The sequence below is a fragment of the Haliotis asinina genome, chromosome 1 (genome assembly GCF_037392515.1).
Source record: "Haliotis asinina isolate JCU_RB_2024 chromosome 1, JCU_Hal_asi_v2, whole genome shotgun sequence".
NCBI lineage: Eukaryota > Metazoa > Mollusca > Gastropoda > Lepetellida > Haliotidae > Haliotis > Haliotis asinina.
The window spans coordinates 18,450,572-18,464,558 of record NC_090280.1 but is presented as its reverse complement, the minus strand read 5'-3'; the positions used below and the strand labels follow the sequence as shown (position 1 = coordinate 18,464,558).

Sequence of the window (13,987 nt, the reverse complement as noted above, 5' to 3'; positions counted from 1 at the left end):
TTGTTAAGATCCGGAACAGTTATTCCAATACACAACGGAAACAAAAACAACAGATCGGATCCTGCGAATTACAGAGGGATCACCTTCATCTCCGTCATCAGGGAAACTGTTTGAGGAGATACTGTTGGAAGGAAGTGAGAGGTATGTAAAGTATATGGAACGTGACTTCCCATGGTGCAAATTTAGCTACCTATATACTCAAAGAAGTGATACCTTTTTACTCCGAAAGGTCCCCCAATTTATACCCTTCTTTCTCGACAACGAGAAAATTAATCTGGCACAACGGACTGCTGCTAAAAGTAGTTCTGCTTCATGTGCAAGGAAAAGCCTGACATATAATACGCCGTCAGCATGAATCAGCTGGATGTGTCAGATATGCTGAAGAGACAAATCGAATCTTCAAAGTCAGACAAGGCGTACGGCAAGGGCGTGTCTTATCCGCATAGATGTTCCTTGTGTATATGAATGAGCTTATACGTCGCTTTGGTCAGTTAAGACAAGGTCCTATCCTTGGACGTGATCACTATCCAGTAGTCCTACTCGCGACTCTCGCGGATGACACGACTCTTTCAGTCTGGGTAATCACTTACCGTCCATGAAATCGAACACAATAAAGGCAGGATCCTTTCAAACCTGGCATACCTCTTGTGATTTTCTGATCACTGTGTCCCTAACGTGTCCCATCGACTTAGTAATACCGCCAAAATACACGTCCATTTCGTGTTGCACACGAAAATGCTGTTTTTCTATTTTATGCTGCGTTTATGCGAATCGTAAAATTTTGCTTCAGTTTGTTCTCTGAAAGGATGGGTCTTTACATTGGTAACATGGCTCAGTATGGATAATGTCTTAAGTTTTTACTTTAAAACGTTTTTATGTACTTGTTCAAGTGTATACTTTCTTTTGAGCATTAGTTATATGACGTAGAATAATAATTCCATGTGCCTTCTTCGCGAGAGAGAGGTGGTTAAATATGTCCCGAAGAGAAACAAATAAAATTGAAACTATCCAGCGCTACTTTACACGAACTGCGTAAAATATTCGTCAGAGATCTTCGACCGCGGTAACTAACTGTACGGCTGGGGACGGTGACAGCTACTATAGACACAAAAAAGCAGATGTTCCTTGGAAGGTTATGCCGAAGCAATCACAGAGCCTGTGAAGGTCCTGGATCCTGAGATCATTGCTGCATCTATAGACAGTAAACTATAGGCAATGACTTAATTCTCAACAGAATGATGTAAATATCAGACATTGTAAAACTTTCTTTTTTCTATTTACAATACATCAGTGTGTGCGTTGTGTTAAAAGAATAATCACTCGCCGAAGTTACTGGAGGAAATAAAGATATTCATTCATTCATTCATTCATTCATTCATTGTACACACCACCCTGTACATACACAAGCATGTACACAACACACTTTACACACAGAATGATGTACACACCTCCCTGTACACACAAACATGCACACCACGCTGTACTCAATTCAATTCTCTTTATTCAGTACAATGAGTGGACCATCGGCCCTATGTACAACAACAAGGTCCATGCATTAAACAAAGACTTAAGCAAGCACAGGAAAACTGTGAAAGCAATATAATCAATTTGACTGAGAATTTATCCAAGTGTGTCCCAGCATGAAACAAATATAGCATTCCATAATCCACAATGCCTAGTTTTATCTTGCCAAGCAAATGTACAAATACTTAAGACGGAGCCCACTGTACACCATAGTCAATACATCACACAGGAATGCATGCGAAAACAGCAAGGCTATATGACGATACAATCGATCGGAATTGCAAAATAATTGTCCATGTGTACCCTGGCATGAAAGCCATTGTATTCTACGTTCAATGGTGAAGACTTATTATGCAAGGACTACAAATACATACAATCGATATTCACAGAATATACCATTCCATGATCAGTGGAGAGTAATTTTACACAACAGGGTAGATATACAAGATTGTTTTTTTTTTAGAAAAATATCAAAAAGAACTTGAGTCTAGCGGAAATAACAGACCTTACTGGATGCTACCTGTGTAGCCTGGATAACATACCAGACACCACTATCATTGTTACAGAGATGATATACCATTCCACATTGAGTGATGCTTAATTTTAAACTTTTAAAGCAAGTCCTGTTGGCAACATGGTCCAAACACATGCATAGACTATATTATGGAACAATCAGTTATACAGACTCTTTAGTCATGTGAATCCAGGCATAAAGACTATACATTATAAGTTCAATGATACCGAATATTACACTACAAAGTGGACATACAAATGTTTTAAGAGGGTATATGCAGGTTCAGCATGTACATACAGTCAGTTTTACAGGAGGATTATCCAGGTATGTCCACGCATGCAATATATAACATTCCACGATCAGTGATGGATAATATCACATTACAGGGTACAAAGAAGAGGCTTGAGTCATAACAGTTATAACAGACCATATCAAATACAACCTGTTACCATGGATACCCATACAAGGCATCAAGACTTGGAAAATGGAACGGGTTGTAACCGGTAATTCATGGATTTTAACAAGATACAGATATATCGGGGCATAGACATCAGTTTTACACATCCAAAACACGAGTGCATGAAGTTAAGTGCAGCACAGAAAATATACTCAGGCCACTATCAATGGTACGTGGATAATATACCGAGCACTTCTACAAATGCAACAATGTGATACATAAGACAAGTAGAGGTACCACAAGAGGCTGGGATAGTAATGTCCCATATTAATGATCAGTGATGCATGCTACATAGTATTTATTCTATACGAGAGCTTTCCTACTAAGGTTGGAGGCATGGAAAATGTAGCAGGCCAAGCTTCCTATAACTGATCCGTGTCGGGAAGACTTGAGTAGATTAAACCATAGTTAGGAATGCAGAATATTTAAGGGGCATGTATCTTTGTTGGGGGTTATCATAAGTGACACAAGTCAGCAGGAAGTGATATTCAGTCTCCATGTACCCACTGTTACAGACTTTACACAGTCTTTCATGCCTTGGCATGTCTGAACATCTGCCAGTTTCAATGGCTAGTTTGTGTGACCTGCAGCTGAACTGTGCACACTGTACTCACAGAAGCATGTACCACCCTTTGCTCAAAGTAACTGATATAAGCGCACATAAAATACCCATTCACTGTTAAAGTCAACAGCATTGCATACCTACCTTGATTGGCACTCTCGTATTCATTGCGTAAAGTGACGTAACTTCTGCAGTTACCTCAAACAACGCTCTAACCAGGATAATGTCGGATAATTATTCCTAACATTGATTGGATTTCAGTTTCAAGTTCCATGTCAGTACACTTTACTGTTGCCCTGAGTTCTGGTTTATTAAGACTGGTATCCACATGTCTCCTGCATCCATAAATATATATTGTTTTAACAATTCTTTACGTTGTTGTTTGATCTCAGTGTAGTGTGATGTAAAAGAGTCAGTGTCCGTCTTGATGGTAGTGTGATGAAAATGTGGTATTGCTGTGGTGGTGATACTCAACGTGATCAAGCATGCCCCCAGCAATCATCATTTAGTTTAGAGGTCGAATCTTCATGGAGGAAGTCTTAAGTCCTGACAAACCACTCCATCGTTGTCCCTTACTGTACAGACCATTCAGGTGTGACTGGTAGCACGATTTGAACCACCAAGCCCCTTTATACTGCACAGAACAGTTGTTCGAGGCTGTATCCAGATCCAAATTATTTGCTGTGAATCTGGTGTTGTTGTGATGCAGCATCTTGTCTCCTGAAAATACACAAAAACCAGCATATTTCTGACCATTACTTGGCTTGTTTGACAACACTGCGTGCGTTTGAGCCAAATAGAGAATGGTATGAACACAGCGTCAATTAGAGCCGTGGACATACAGATTCCTGCTGAAATTGAGCGACATGCTTACATGTTCTCTCTCGTTTTACATAACGATTTACGGTTTCATAGCTTCTTTTACGGAGAAATATGTAAATCCACAATAATTCATCACATTCTTTCATTCGCGCAATTCTAATGATCCAGTTAGAAGGAGTGAGTGAGTGAGTGAGTTAACATTTAACGTCACATCGGCAGTATTGCAGCCATATCGTGACGAGAGCATTCTTAAAAAAGGAATCTATGTATATGGTAAAAACCTGTCGACGAAGGACAGTAAAACAACTAGAATATCACAATAAGAAATAAAACTAGCGTGAAAAGTTAAAACTAATATTCCTATTCAGACAATACAATATAAAAACAGGCTATATAGATCACCAACAACTGAATGTATATCACCATACTAGGGGCCATGGGGACTTACAGTACTTCTGCTACCTGCATGGTCCCTAGCTGGATTTACATCATCCCCTCAGCTGATGGTGATTGTATGCAAGATTAGCCACAAATTAAAATGACACATATTCTACGGCTAAGACAAAATGGAAGATGAAATTTGACTTCAAATGTTTTGGGACTTACGTACCCTCTCAGGAGGACAATAATTTTACAGTGCTTTAACCCCCTCGAGGATACAGCCACTAACACTCTAAGTTACTAATTCAAACTTCCAAGCATAAAATATTTATCTATTCACAATTCATTTAGCAAATCTAATTCTTTTAAAAATGCAATAATTAAATGAAAGCTAACAGAATTAAAAAGATTCTTCAAAGTTCGTGAATTAAAATATTTATCCCTTGTGATGGAATATTCAACACAGTCAAGCAGGACATGTTTGACTGTGATTCTTTCATCACAAGGGATACAAAACGGAGGATCTTCACCTTTTAATAGATACTCGTGAGTATACCTCGTATGGCCAATGCGACATCGTCGCATAATGACCTCCTCAAATCTGGACTGACAACCCAAGTAAGTATAACCGATATAAGGTTTTATTTCATGTAATTTATTTATACCTACTTGGGTGTCCAACTTCTTCTGCATCAGATCACGGATATAAGATCTTATTGTAGCTTTATAATCTGAGTATGGAATAAGAAGTGGTGTCACAGATTTGTTGAGTGCTGCTTTAGCAGCAAGATCGGCCATTGTGTTACCAGAAATGCCTACGTGACTAGGTAACCAAACAAAGGACGACGTTGCACTAGCCAGTAGCAAGATTATTGTACAATTCAATAATTTCTATTAAAAGTGGACGTTTACAAGAAATATTTTTAATAGCCTGAAGGCAAGAAAGAGAGTCGGAATAGATTATATATTGTTTATGTTTAGGGTGTCTTTGAATATATTTAAGAGCAGTTAATATGGCGTTAGCTTCTGCAGTAAATATAGAGCTGTTATCTGGAAGTCTAGAAGATATTGTTCTGGATCCAATGACAGGGGCACAAGCTACTGCACCACCGTCCTTGGAACCATCTGTAAATAAGGATTTATAGTTGCTATATTTAGTTTTTAATTGATTATGTTCTTGTTTATATTGTAATTCATTAGTTTCCGATTTTTTAACTGTAGTTAATGTTAGGTCAACTTGTGGCCTAACCAGCTGCCAAGGAGGAGACGAAAGGAGACGGAAGGGAGCTATGTTTTCCAGCTCAATGCCGGCCGAAGAAAGAAAGGGTTTAATTCTGTGTCCTAGAGGTGGAACAAGAGAAGACCTCTTGTCGTACAAATGTTCATAAAGCGGATTGAACACACAGTCATAGGCTGGGTTAGATTTATTAGAATATAATTTAGTAATGTATTGTAAAGACAATTTTATACGGCGTTGTGAAAGAGATGATTCATCAGCCTCAACATAGAGGCTAGCAACAGGTGAGGTTCTAAAAGATCCAAGACAAAGTCTTAGACCTTGGTGGTGGACAGAATCTAATAGCCTGGGGCTGCTTTTACAGGCTCCACCATATACAATGGAGCCATAATCAAGTTTTGACCGGATCAGTGATCGATAAACATGCAGGAGGGTAGCTTGATCCCCTCCCCACTTAGAATTTGAAACGACTTTCAACAAGTCAAGTGCCTTCAGGCATTTAGTTTTGAGGGATTTGATATGTGGTTGAAACGTTAAATGCGAGTCAAAAATTATTCCCAAGAACTTTGCCTCCTTTACAACTTTTATGAGAGATCCATTTAGAAACAGTTCAGGATTTTTATGCGGTTTATATTTTCTACAAAAGTGTATACAATTAGTTTTGGATTTGAAATTGAAAGCCGTTTTCAAGACGCCATTTATCTATTTTATTTAAACACAGCTGCAGTTGCCGTTCAATAGTATGCATATTTTTACCACGACAAGAAATATTAAAATCATCCACAAATAATGATCCATCAATTGAATCGTTTAAAACTTTTGACAAACTATTTATCTTGATACTAAAAAGTGTGACTGACAAAATACTGCCTTGTGGAACACCCTGATCCTGATTATAATGATCAGACAGGGTAGAACCTACGCGAACCTGAAATTGTCTGTCATTTAAAAAATTGGCTATGAATTGAGGCAAACGACCCCGCAAACCGAAATCATGTAGATCTCTCAAAATGCCATATTTCCAGGTTGTGTCATGCTTTTTCTAGATCAAAAAAGATAGACACAGCATGTTGTTTATGAAGTAGTGCGTTTTTAACAAATGATTCCAGTCGCACTAAGTGATCGAAAGTACTTCTATTTTTACGGAAACCACATTGTATATCAGTGATAAGGTTATTGGTTTCCAAGTACCAAACAAGTCGATTATTTAACATGCGTTCCATGGTCTTGCAAACACAGCTAGTTAATGAAATCGGACGATAATTGGACGGATCCGTGTGATCACGTCCAGGTTTAGGTATTGGTACTACTATGGTATCACGCCATGAAGAAGGAAATTTCCCGGAAGTCCAAATATCATCAAAACTTGATAAGAGCGTCTCTAAACAGGTTTCTGGTAAGTGCTTCAGGAGTTGATAATGTATGTTATCAGCACCTGTAGCAGTGTCATGAGCTTGATCAAGAGCAGTATACAGTTCATGAATAGAAAACGTTTCATTATAATCTTCCCCATTATCAGAATTGAAATTAATAGTTTTCTTTTCTTGTTGTTTTTTATACTGCTGGAATTTAGGTATATAATTAGAAGAGGAAGAGTGTCTAGCGAGAGTTTCGCCCAGTTTATTTGCGATATCTGATTTATCAGTAAGTAACTGATCTCCATGTGTACGATGATGGACAGTAGATTTAGTACCTTTACCTTTGATTTTCTGGACCATTTTCCACACCTTGGACATGGGTGTCCGAGAATTTATTTTGGATACATAATTTTGCCATGATTGGCGTTTGTTCTGTTTAAAAGTACGCCGTGCTTTCGCATTTAAAATTTTAAATTAATTAAATTATGCACCATAGGATGGCGACGGAAATAATGTTCTGCTTTTTTCCTTGCCTTCCTAGCTTGTTTGCACTCATCGTTGAACCATGGTTTTCTTATGTGTGGAACTGCAGAGGACTTTGGTATACACTCATCAGCTATGGAATTCAGTTCATCAGAAAAGCATTTAATAGAATCGGGAACGTCAATAAAACGTTCAGGTTTAAGTTTTTCAGCACACAGTGTTTCATATAAAGCCCAGTTAGGCTTTTTAAAATTTCGTCTTGATGATGGAGGAACATCGGATGGAGTTACAGCTTTTAATACAGTAGGAAAATGGTCACTTCCACAGAGGTCATCGTGGACTGACCATTCAAATTCATTTAGTAGTTCTGAATTTGTCAATGACAAGTCAAGAGCAGAATAGGTCCCTGTCCCAGGGTGTAAATATGTGTTGGAACCATCATTATAAATACATAAATCATTGTTAGAACAAAAGTCCTCCAACAACTTACCTTTAGCGTTTGTAGTTACACTTCCCCAAAGTGGGTTGTGCACATTTAAATCTCCCATTATAATACAGGGCTTCGGGAGTTGGTCATATAGAGCTTGAAGATCGGTTTTGGTAAACACCAAAGACGGTGAAATATAAAGAGAGCATAGTGTAAACGCTACATGTAAGGTAATTCTCACAGCAACAGCCTGCATATTAGTATTAAGTGGAACAGGGCTTTGAATAACGTTTTGTCTGACTACAATGGATGATCCGCCAGTGGCCCTATCACCTGGAGGTGAAAAGCAGTGATATGCATTAAAATGACGAAGGTCAAATGTATCTGTTTGTTTTAAATATGTCTCTTGGAGACATAACGCTGAAGGTGTGAAATCTTGGACTAATAGCTGTAATTCATGTACATTAGTCCTCAATCCTCTGCAGTTCCACTGTACAATATTATTGGAATAAACTATCTTTTGGGGGGATTTATTGGGGATCTACCCCGCACTCTTTAGGAGGGCGACAAGCTATGTGCCCTAGAATGGACGTTTTCAGAAACGTTCATGTCTTCAAGAGACCCATATTTATTAAACAATTGAACTTTATTTTGTGACCCTTTAGGAGGTCTGCCACTTTGTTGTTTTGAAGCATCAGGCTTTGGCTTCGGTTTACTTTTCACAGTTTGTTGATTATCAGCTGTTGATTGAGACTTTGAATGTGACTGAGACGATGATGATTTGTGATCAGAAGACGACTTTGAGGTACTTGAAAGTGACTCCTCAGTCTGTGATGATATAGCTGGGTACAAAGGCTGTGGAGAATCACAATTGACCCAAGTCAAGGTAGTTTGGCAGCCTTGATGTTGTTTTAGAGCTAGAACCCGATGATGTTTTTGCTATTGTAGCATAACTTTCTGGAAGATCAGATCTTTTTACCAGTTTTTTGGCCTCAGAAAAAGAGATATTTTGTGTGAATTTTATTTTATTGATCTCCATTTGTTCTTTCCAAATTGGACACTGTTTAGAAAATGAAGAATGATCGCCTGAGCAATTGGTACATTTTTTATAATCACTGTCACAATCTTCTGTTGTGTGTGTCTTCTCACCACAGTGAGCACACACAACAGACAATGTGCACGTATTCACACCGTGTCCATATTTCTGACATTTAAAACATCTTAACGGGTTGGGGATGTAGGTATCAACTGGAATATTACAATAGCCTGCCTTCACTGATTTGGGAGCATTGGGACATGAAAAAGTAAACAGATACGTGTTCGTTTTGATGGTTTCGTTGTTTCTGCGAGTTGAAAAGCGCTTGACGTAGAGTACACCTTGATCCTTCATTTCAGAACCTATATCAAGTTCCGACATATCATCAAACAATCGGTCGCGATCTCTAACGATACCTTTGCTGGAGTTCAAGGTTTTGTGTGCAGAGACCGTGACCGGAATGCCCACGAAAGATTTGATGTTCAGCAAATTAGTTGCTTGTTGCTTTTTCCCGCACTCTACTAGTAGGCCACCTGAACGTAAGCGTCTTATGTTCTTCACGTCCCCTGCAATACCCTGAATATCCTTGGATACAGCAAAGGGGTTCAACTTCAACGGTGTCTTGTCAGGAGTCTCAATCACGATGAAACGCGGCCAATACTCAATCGATGCAGACGGTCTGTGGTCACTATCAACAGGGTCAATATCAAGTGGACGTTTTGGTTTTTTTTGGTTGTGTTTTCATAAGCCATGGTTAGTGTAAATGGTTCATCATCCGAGCTCCCCACCCACCACGGAGTATCACAAGGACAATGCTAAAAACAAGTGGGCCTCCAGCTTGCAGCACCAAGGATACCCGGATGATATACTCCAGCAGAAGAATTAAAAGATTAATAATTCCACCAGATTGGCCCATGAGCCATCGCCTTCTGGCATAGGACTCTAGGCAAATTATAGAACAACATATTTCAAAATCAAAAATGTTTTAGATAATAAAACCAAGTCCAAATTTTCAAAATTCCAAATGACATGTGTGCATTGATAAATATAAAAAATACTCCAGCCGATTGATCGAACCGGGCCCATTCTACCGCCCGTCTAGGCGAAGTCAGGGCCAAAGTGGTGTATTGAGCAACAGGAACACGGTTACAGGTCCCTATTGCCCTCAACCACCAGGATCCCCTCCTCCGCCGACACAGGGACGCAACCCACGGCAAACGGGTCGGTGGACCAAATATTCCCCCGGGTCCACTCCGGGGGTGTCGGCGAGCTCTTAGCATTACCCAGCACCCACCACGAGGAGGTGGCTCGCCACGGGTGCCCAGTTAGAAGAAACAATGACATAATCAAAACAATAAGAATATATGACATTCTAAAACAAACACAAAGTACTATTTCCAACATACTCACCAGCTGTTCCTGAGTAGTTCCCGATGAACAGAGTGTAGAACTCTGACATACTGCCCAAGTAGAAACTGCTGTACTGGGCATAGAAGTGACTTCCTGATTTGTTCACCAGGTCAATTTTCAGTTCATAGGTTTTCTGCGTCGTCACTCTGTGTATCTCCTGATTTCCTGAAATATTACCTCAGTTTACATTATCCCGAAGTTCTGTAGAAGATTCCAGTTACACACTGTAAGAAATGAAAACTCAATCTTGGGTTGTAGTGACACCCCGGGTCATGCAGTCTTACAGAAAAACCAGAATGGAGACCTTGAGTTTCATCAGTGTTTCTATGTAGGGAATCTAGCCCATGTGTACAATCCGACGACCTAAAGGATCTGTCTGTTCAAACCCCAACACACAACCTGACGACCGAAAGGATCTGTCTGTTCAAACCCCAACACACAACCTAACGACCTAAAGGATCTGTCTGTTCACATCCCAACACACAACCTGACGACCAAAACGATGTGTCTGTTTACATCCTAACACACAACTTGACGACCTAAATGATCTGTCTGTTCAAACCCCAACACACAACCTAACGACCGAAAGGATCTGTCTGTTCAAACCCCAACACACAACCTAACGACCTAAAGGATCTGTCTGTTCACATCCCAACACACAACCTGACGACCAAAACGATGTGTCTGTTTACATCCTAACACACAACTTGACGACCTAAAGGATCTGTCTGTTCAAACCCTAACACACAACTTGACGACCGAAAGGATCTGTCTGTTCAAACCCCAACACACAACCTAACGACCTAAAGGATCTGTCTGTTCACATCCCAACACACAACCTGACGACCAAAACGATGTGTCTGTTTACACCCCAACACACAACCTGAAAACCTAAAGGATCTGTCTGTTCACATCCCAACACACAACCTGACCACCAAAACGATGTGTCTGTTTACATCATAACACACAACTTGACGACCTAAAGGATCTGTCTGTTCAAACCCTAACACACAACCTAACGACCGAAAGGATCTGTCTGTTCAAACCCCAACACACAACCTAACGACCTAAAGGATCTGTCTGTTCACATCCCAACACACAACCTGATGACCAAAACGATGTGTCTGTTTACACCCCAACACACAACCTGAAAACCTAAAGGATCTGTCTGTTCACACCCCAACACACAACCTGACGAACAAAACGATGTGTCTGTTTACACCCCAACACACAACCCAGGCGCAAATGCATAATTTTACGGGAATGGTTTACTTTTGGCTTAATCATCAGCAAAAATGTTTATCACAACCTGTTTTTAGAAGTCCGTTTTCAAGAGCTATACTATCTCTTCGCCCTCAAGTATAAAATCGACTCTTATTTGTCTTAAACCTCGATAACAACAGTTTCTTTGTATACTAGTTACAGACACATACAACCAGTTGTGGTATACAACATGTTTGACACCAAGTTATAACACACCCAGAACAAAAATAGACGAACACTATCAGATGCTTGACTATATCAATTGTGGGCATATACTCAACATTTAAACCATGGAATGTTACAGAAATACTAAGCATTCATGGTTCTGACTGGAAATTGATGTTTGTACGAACCAAGCCAAAACTCTCGGGTGATGTTTCCAAATCCGTCCATGTATTCAAACCAGGTTCGATAGAAATCTTCTGACCCGTCCAGTCGCCTTTGAAATACCTGTTCATGGAAAATCAATGTCTCATTGTGCGAATATTGAGATGTATGACACATTGACATTACCATTACACATTGAAGGAAGAATTGTCATGCTGCAGATATTGTCTGGAACTTACCAACCATCCTCCGCCAGTCATGTCACAGTAGGCCAGAAATGAGCCCTTCCCATCTGTCGGGTTGATTCGATAAACTCCGTCCTCAGCTTCGGGAAACTCGTCCAACATGCTCTTACAGTCTGTTCAATATCAATATTTGGGGTTATTTCCATATTTCCTCATTTACATAATGTCTCTTGCAGTCTCGGCGTATATCAACCACTTGGAACAGTGAATGTTGTTCCTGGAATTAATCCTTCTTTACTTCTATCTTGAAAATCAGGATCAACGCAAAACCATTTATTATTCTATCGAGGTGAAAAGTGAACGTTAAGTTCAATAATAGGAGAAAGCTGAATAACATTTTATTGAGGCATATAACAATGTAACTTTCACCAACCAAGCTCAGAGCCATGACATCATATGACAATCCTTAACAAGGAGCAAGGAATGTGCCGCTTTTCTATGTCCATTGTACAAAGACATTTTGGAGGTGTGTATTCGGAAAAACCTTCACCACTGGTTGAAAAGCATAGATATAGAGCTGTCAGAATACTAACAAATCTGTAAAGTCAGTGATGCCGTAACTTTCTACACTACGACGTACTCACCACTGCGCATGTCCGTGTTCCCACAAGTTTCATCCCTGGATGCCAGAAAGTTATCCATGGATGTCTTGAAAGTATCGTAGTTGTCCAGAACCTGACAGTAGTCGCCGGATATGTTGGCATATCCACAAGCAACCAGCAACACTACACACAGACATAGTCGGAACACCATGCTTCTCTCTGATAGCGGTTTGTACGGACTGAATCCGAGTGAATGGGTGCTTGAGTGTGGAGTACTGTGTATTTAAAGGCTAACGTCAGTGCCAATCAAAACACCCTACATATGTAACAGGAATATGATTCACACAATGGTTACACATGTGGTGTTTATATGCGGTATTACACACCGAGAGGTACTTGTACATTGAACTGACAGTGCCAGGACAAGTGGACCTCTGCTGTAACTAAAGTAAGTCATAATCCCGGCCCTCTCTGGTATCCATCTCCTCGTGGTGCACACACTTGTCTTCCACTTATCTAACTCCACTTGATGAACATGAGCTGAACACTTGTATAATCATTATTCAACACTTAAAACAAAATAGATCCGGTTTCAAAGTGGATCGTTCAGTTGTCAGGTCACCAGTTAAACATATGTATCGCAATAATTACATAGGGACTTCATGTCTTCAGCCGTACATCACATTTGTTTGTGAAAGTACACTCTGAATGTGTGAATGAGTGAGTGGGTTTGGGTGAGTGAGTGAGTTTACTTTAGTTACGGAGGTGGTCAGTAAATAATCGAGTCTGGACAACCACGTGATCAACATGAGCATCTATCTGCGCAACTGTCTCAATCAACACAGCCAGGCTGACCACCAATAGCACTGTCCGCCTATCAAAACCGCTTAAATGAAACATCTGACGTTGTTGATGAACTCACTGAATCTAGGCACAGTATCTTGTGAGGTGATTTTAACACCGACATTGTCAATTATCAAACCTCGTACAGGTCACGCTTACTTCAACAGTATCTCTCTGTGCGGAATATGATACCTTCCTGTTATGGCGGGAAAGAAGTGGGACAAAAGATAAAATGATGATAACACTGAAACAGGAGAAACACACAATACACCAAAATTGATTACCCATTTGTTCCCGAACACCTAGGACAGTCGGTCATCACTTCACATGTTTATGATTCACCCCCTATCCATGTATCTGATCATTTCCCTTTATCTGCTTCCCTTCATGTCGACATGCTCAATGGTACTGCATGTATGGTTAGTATACCATCTACTCCCCACAAGGGATCAAAAGCTAGTCAACTACAAACTGGTTTGTTCAAAGCCGAGGTACGCAGATTGCTAGGTGACATAACGCCAGTGACTGGAACTGTAGAAGCAGATAGGATAGTGAA

General features: G+C 40.0%; 1 protein-coding gene across 1 annotated transcript; it reads right to left on the bottom strand.

The window, feature by feature from the left end:
- Positions 1-1,484: 1,484 nt before the first annotated feature.
- Positions 1,485-12,841, bottom strand: LOC137287980 (fibrinogen C domain-containing protein 1-like). Its single transcript, XM_067820348.1, has 5 exons — positions 12,631-12,841; positions 12,041-12,159; positions 11,828-11,924; positions 10,212-10,376; positions 1,485-3,777 (listed from the first exon to the last, which is right to left on the bottom strand). Exons 1-5 carry the CDS (start codon positions 12,797-12,799, stop codon positions 3,563-3,565), a joined length of 765 nt encoding a protein of 254 aa, XP_067676449.1. The 5' UTR covers positions 12,800-12,841; the 3' UTR covers positions 1,485-3,562.
- Positions 12,842-13,987: the final 1,146 nt, after the last annotated feature.

Bases quoted from the DNA above. Each gene is read 5' to 3' on its own strand.
- LOC137287980 (XM_067820348.1), bottom strand. From the start codon at position 12,799: ATGGTGTTCCGACTATGTCTGTGTGTAGTGTTGCTGGTTGCTTGTGGA. The intron at 11,925-12,040 runs GTAAGTTCCAGA...TTCCATGAACAG, and splicing joins TGACTGGCGGAGGATGGTTG to GTATTTCAAAGGCGACTGGA. The intron at 10,377-11,827 runs GTTCGTACAAAC...GTAATATTTCAG, and splicing joins CACCCGAGAGTTTTGGCTTG to GAAATCAGGAGATACACAGA.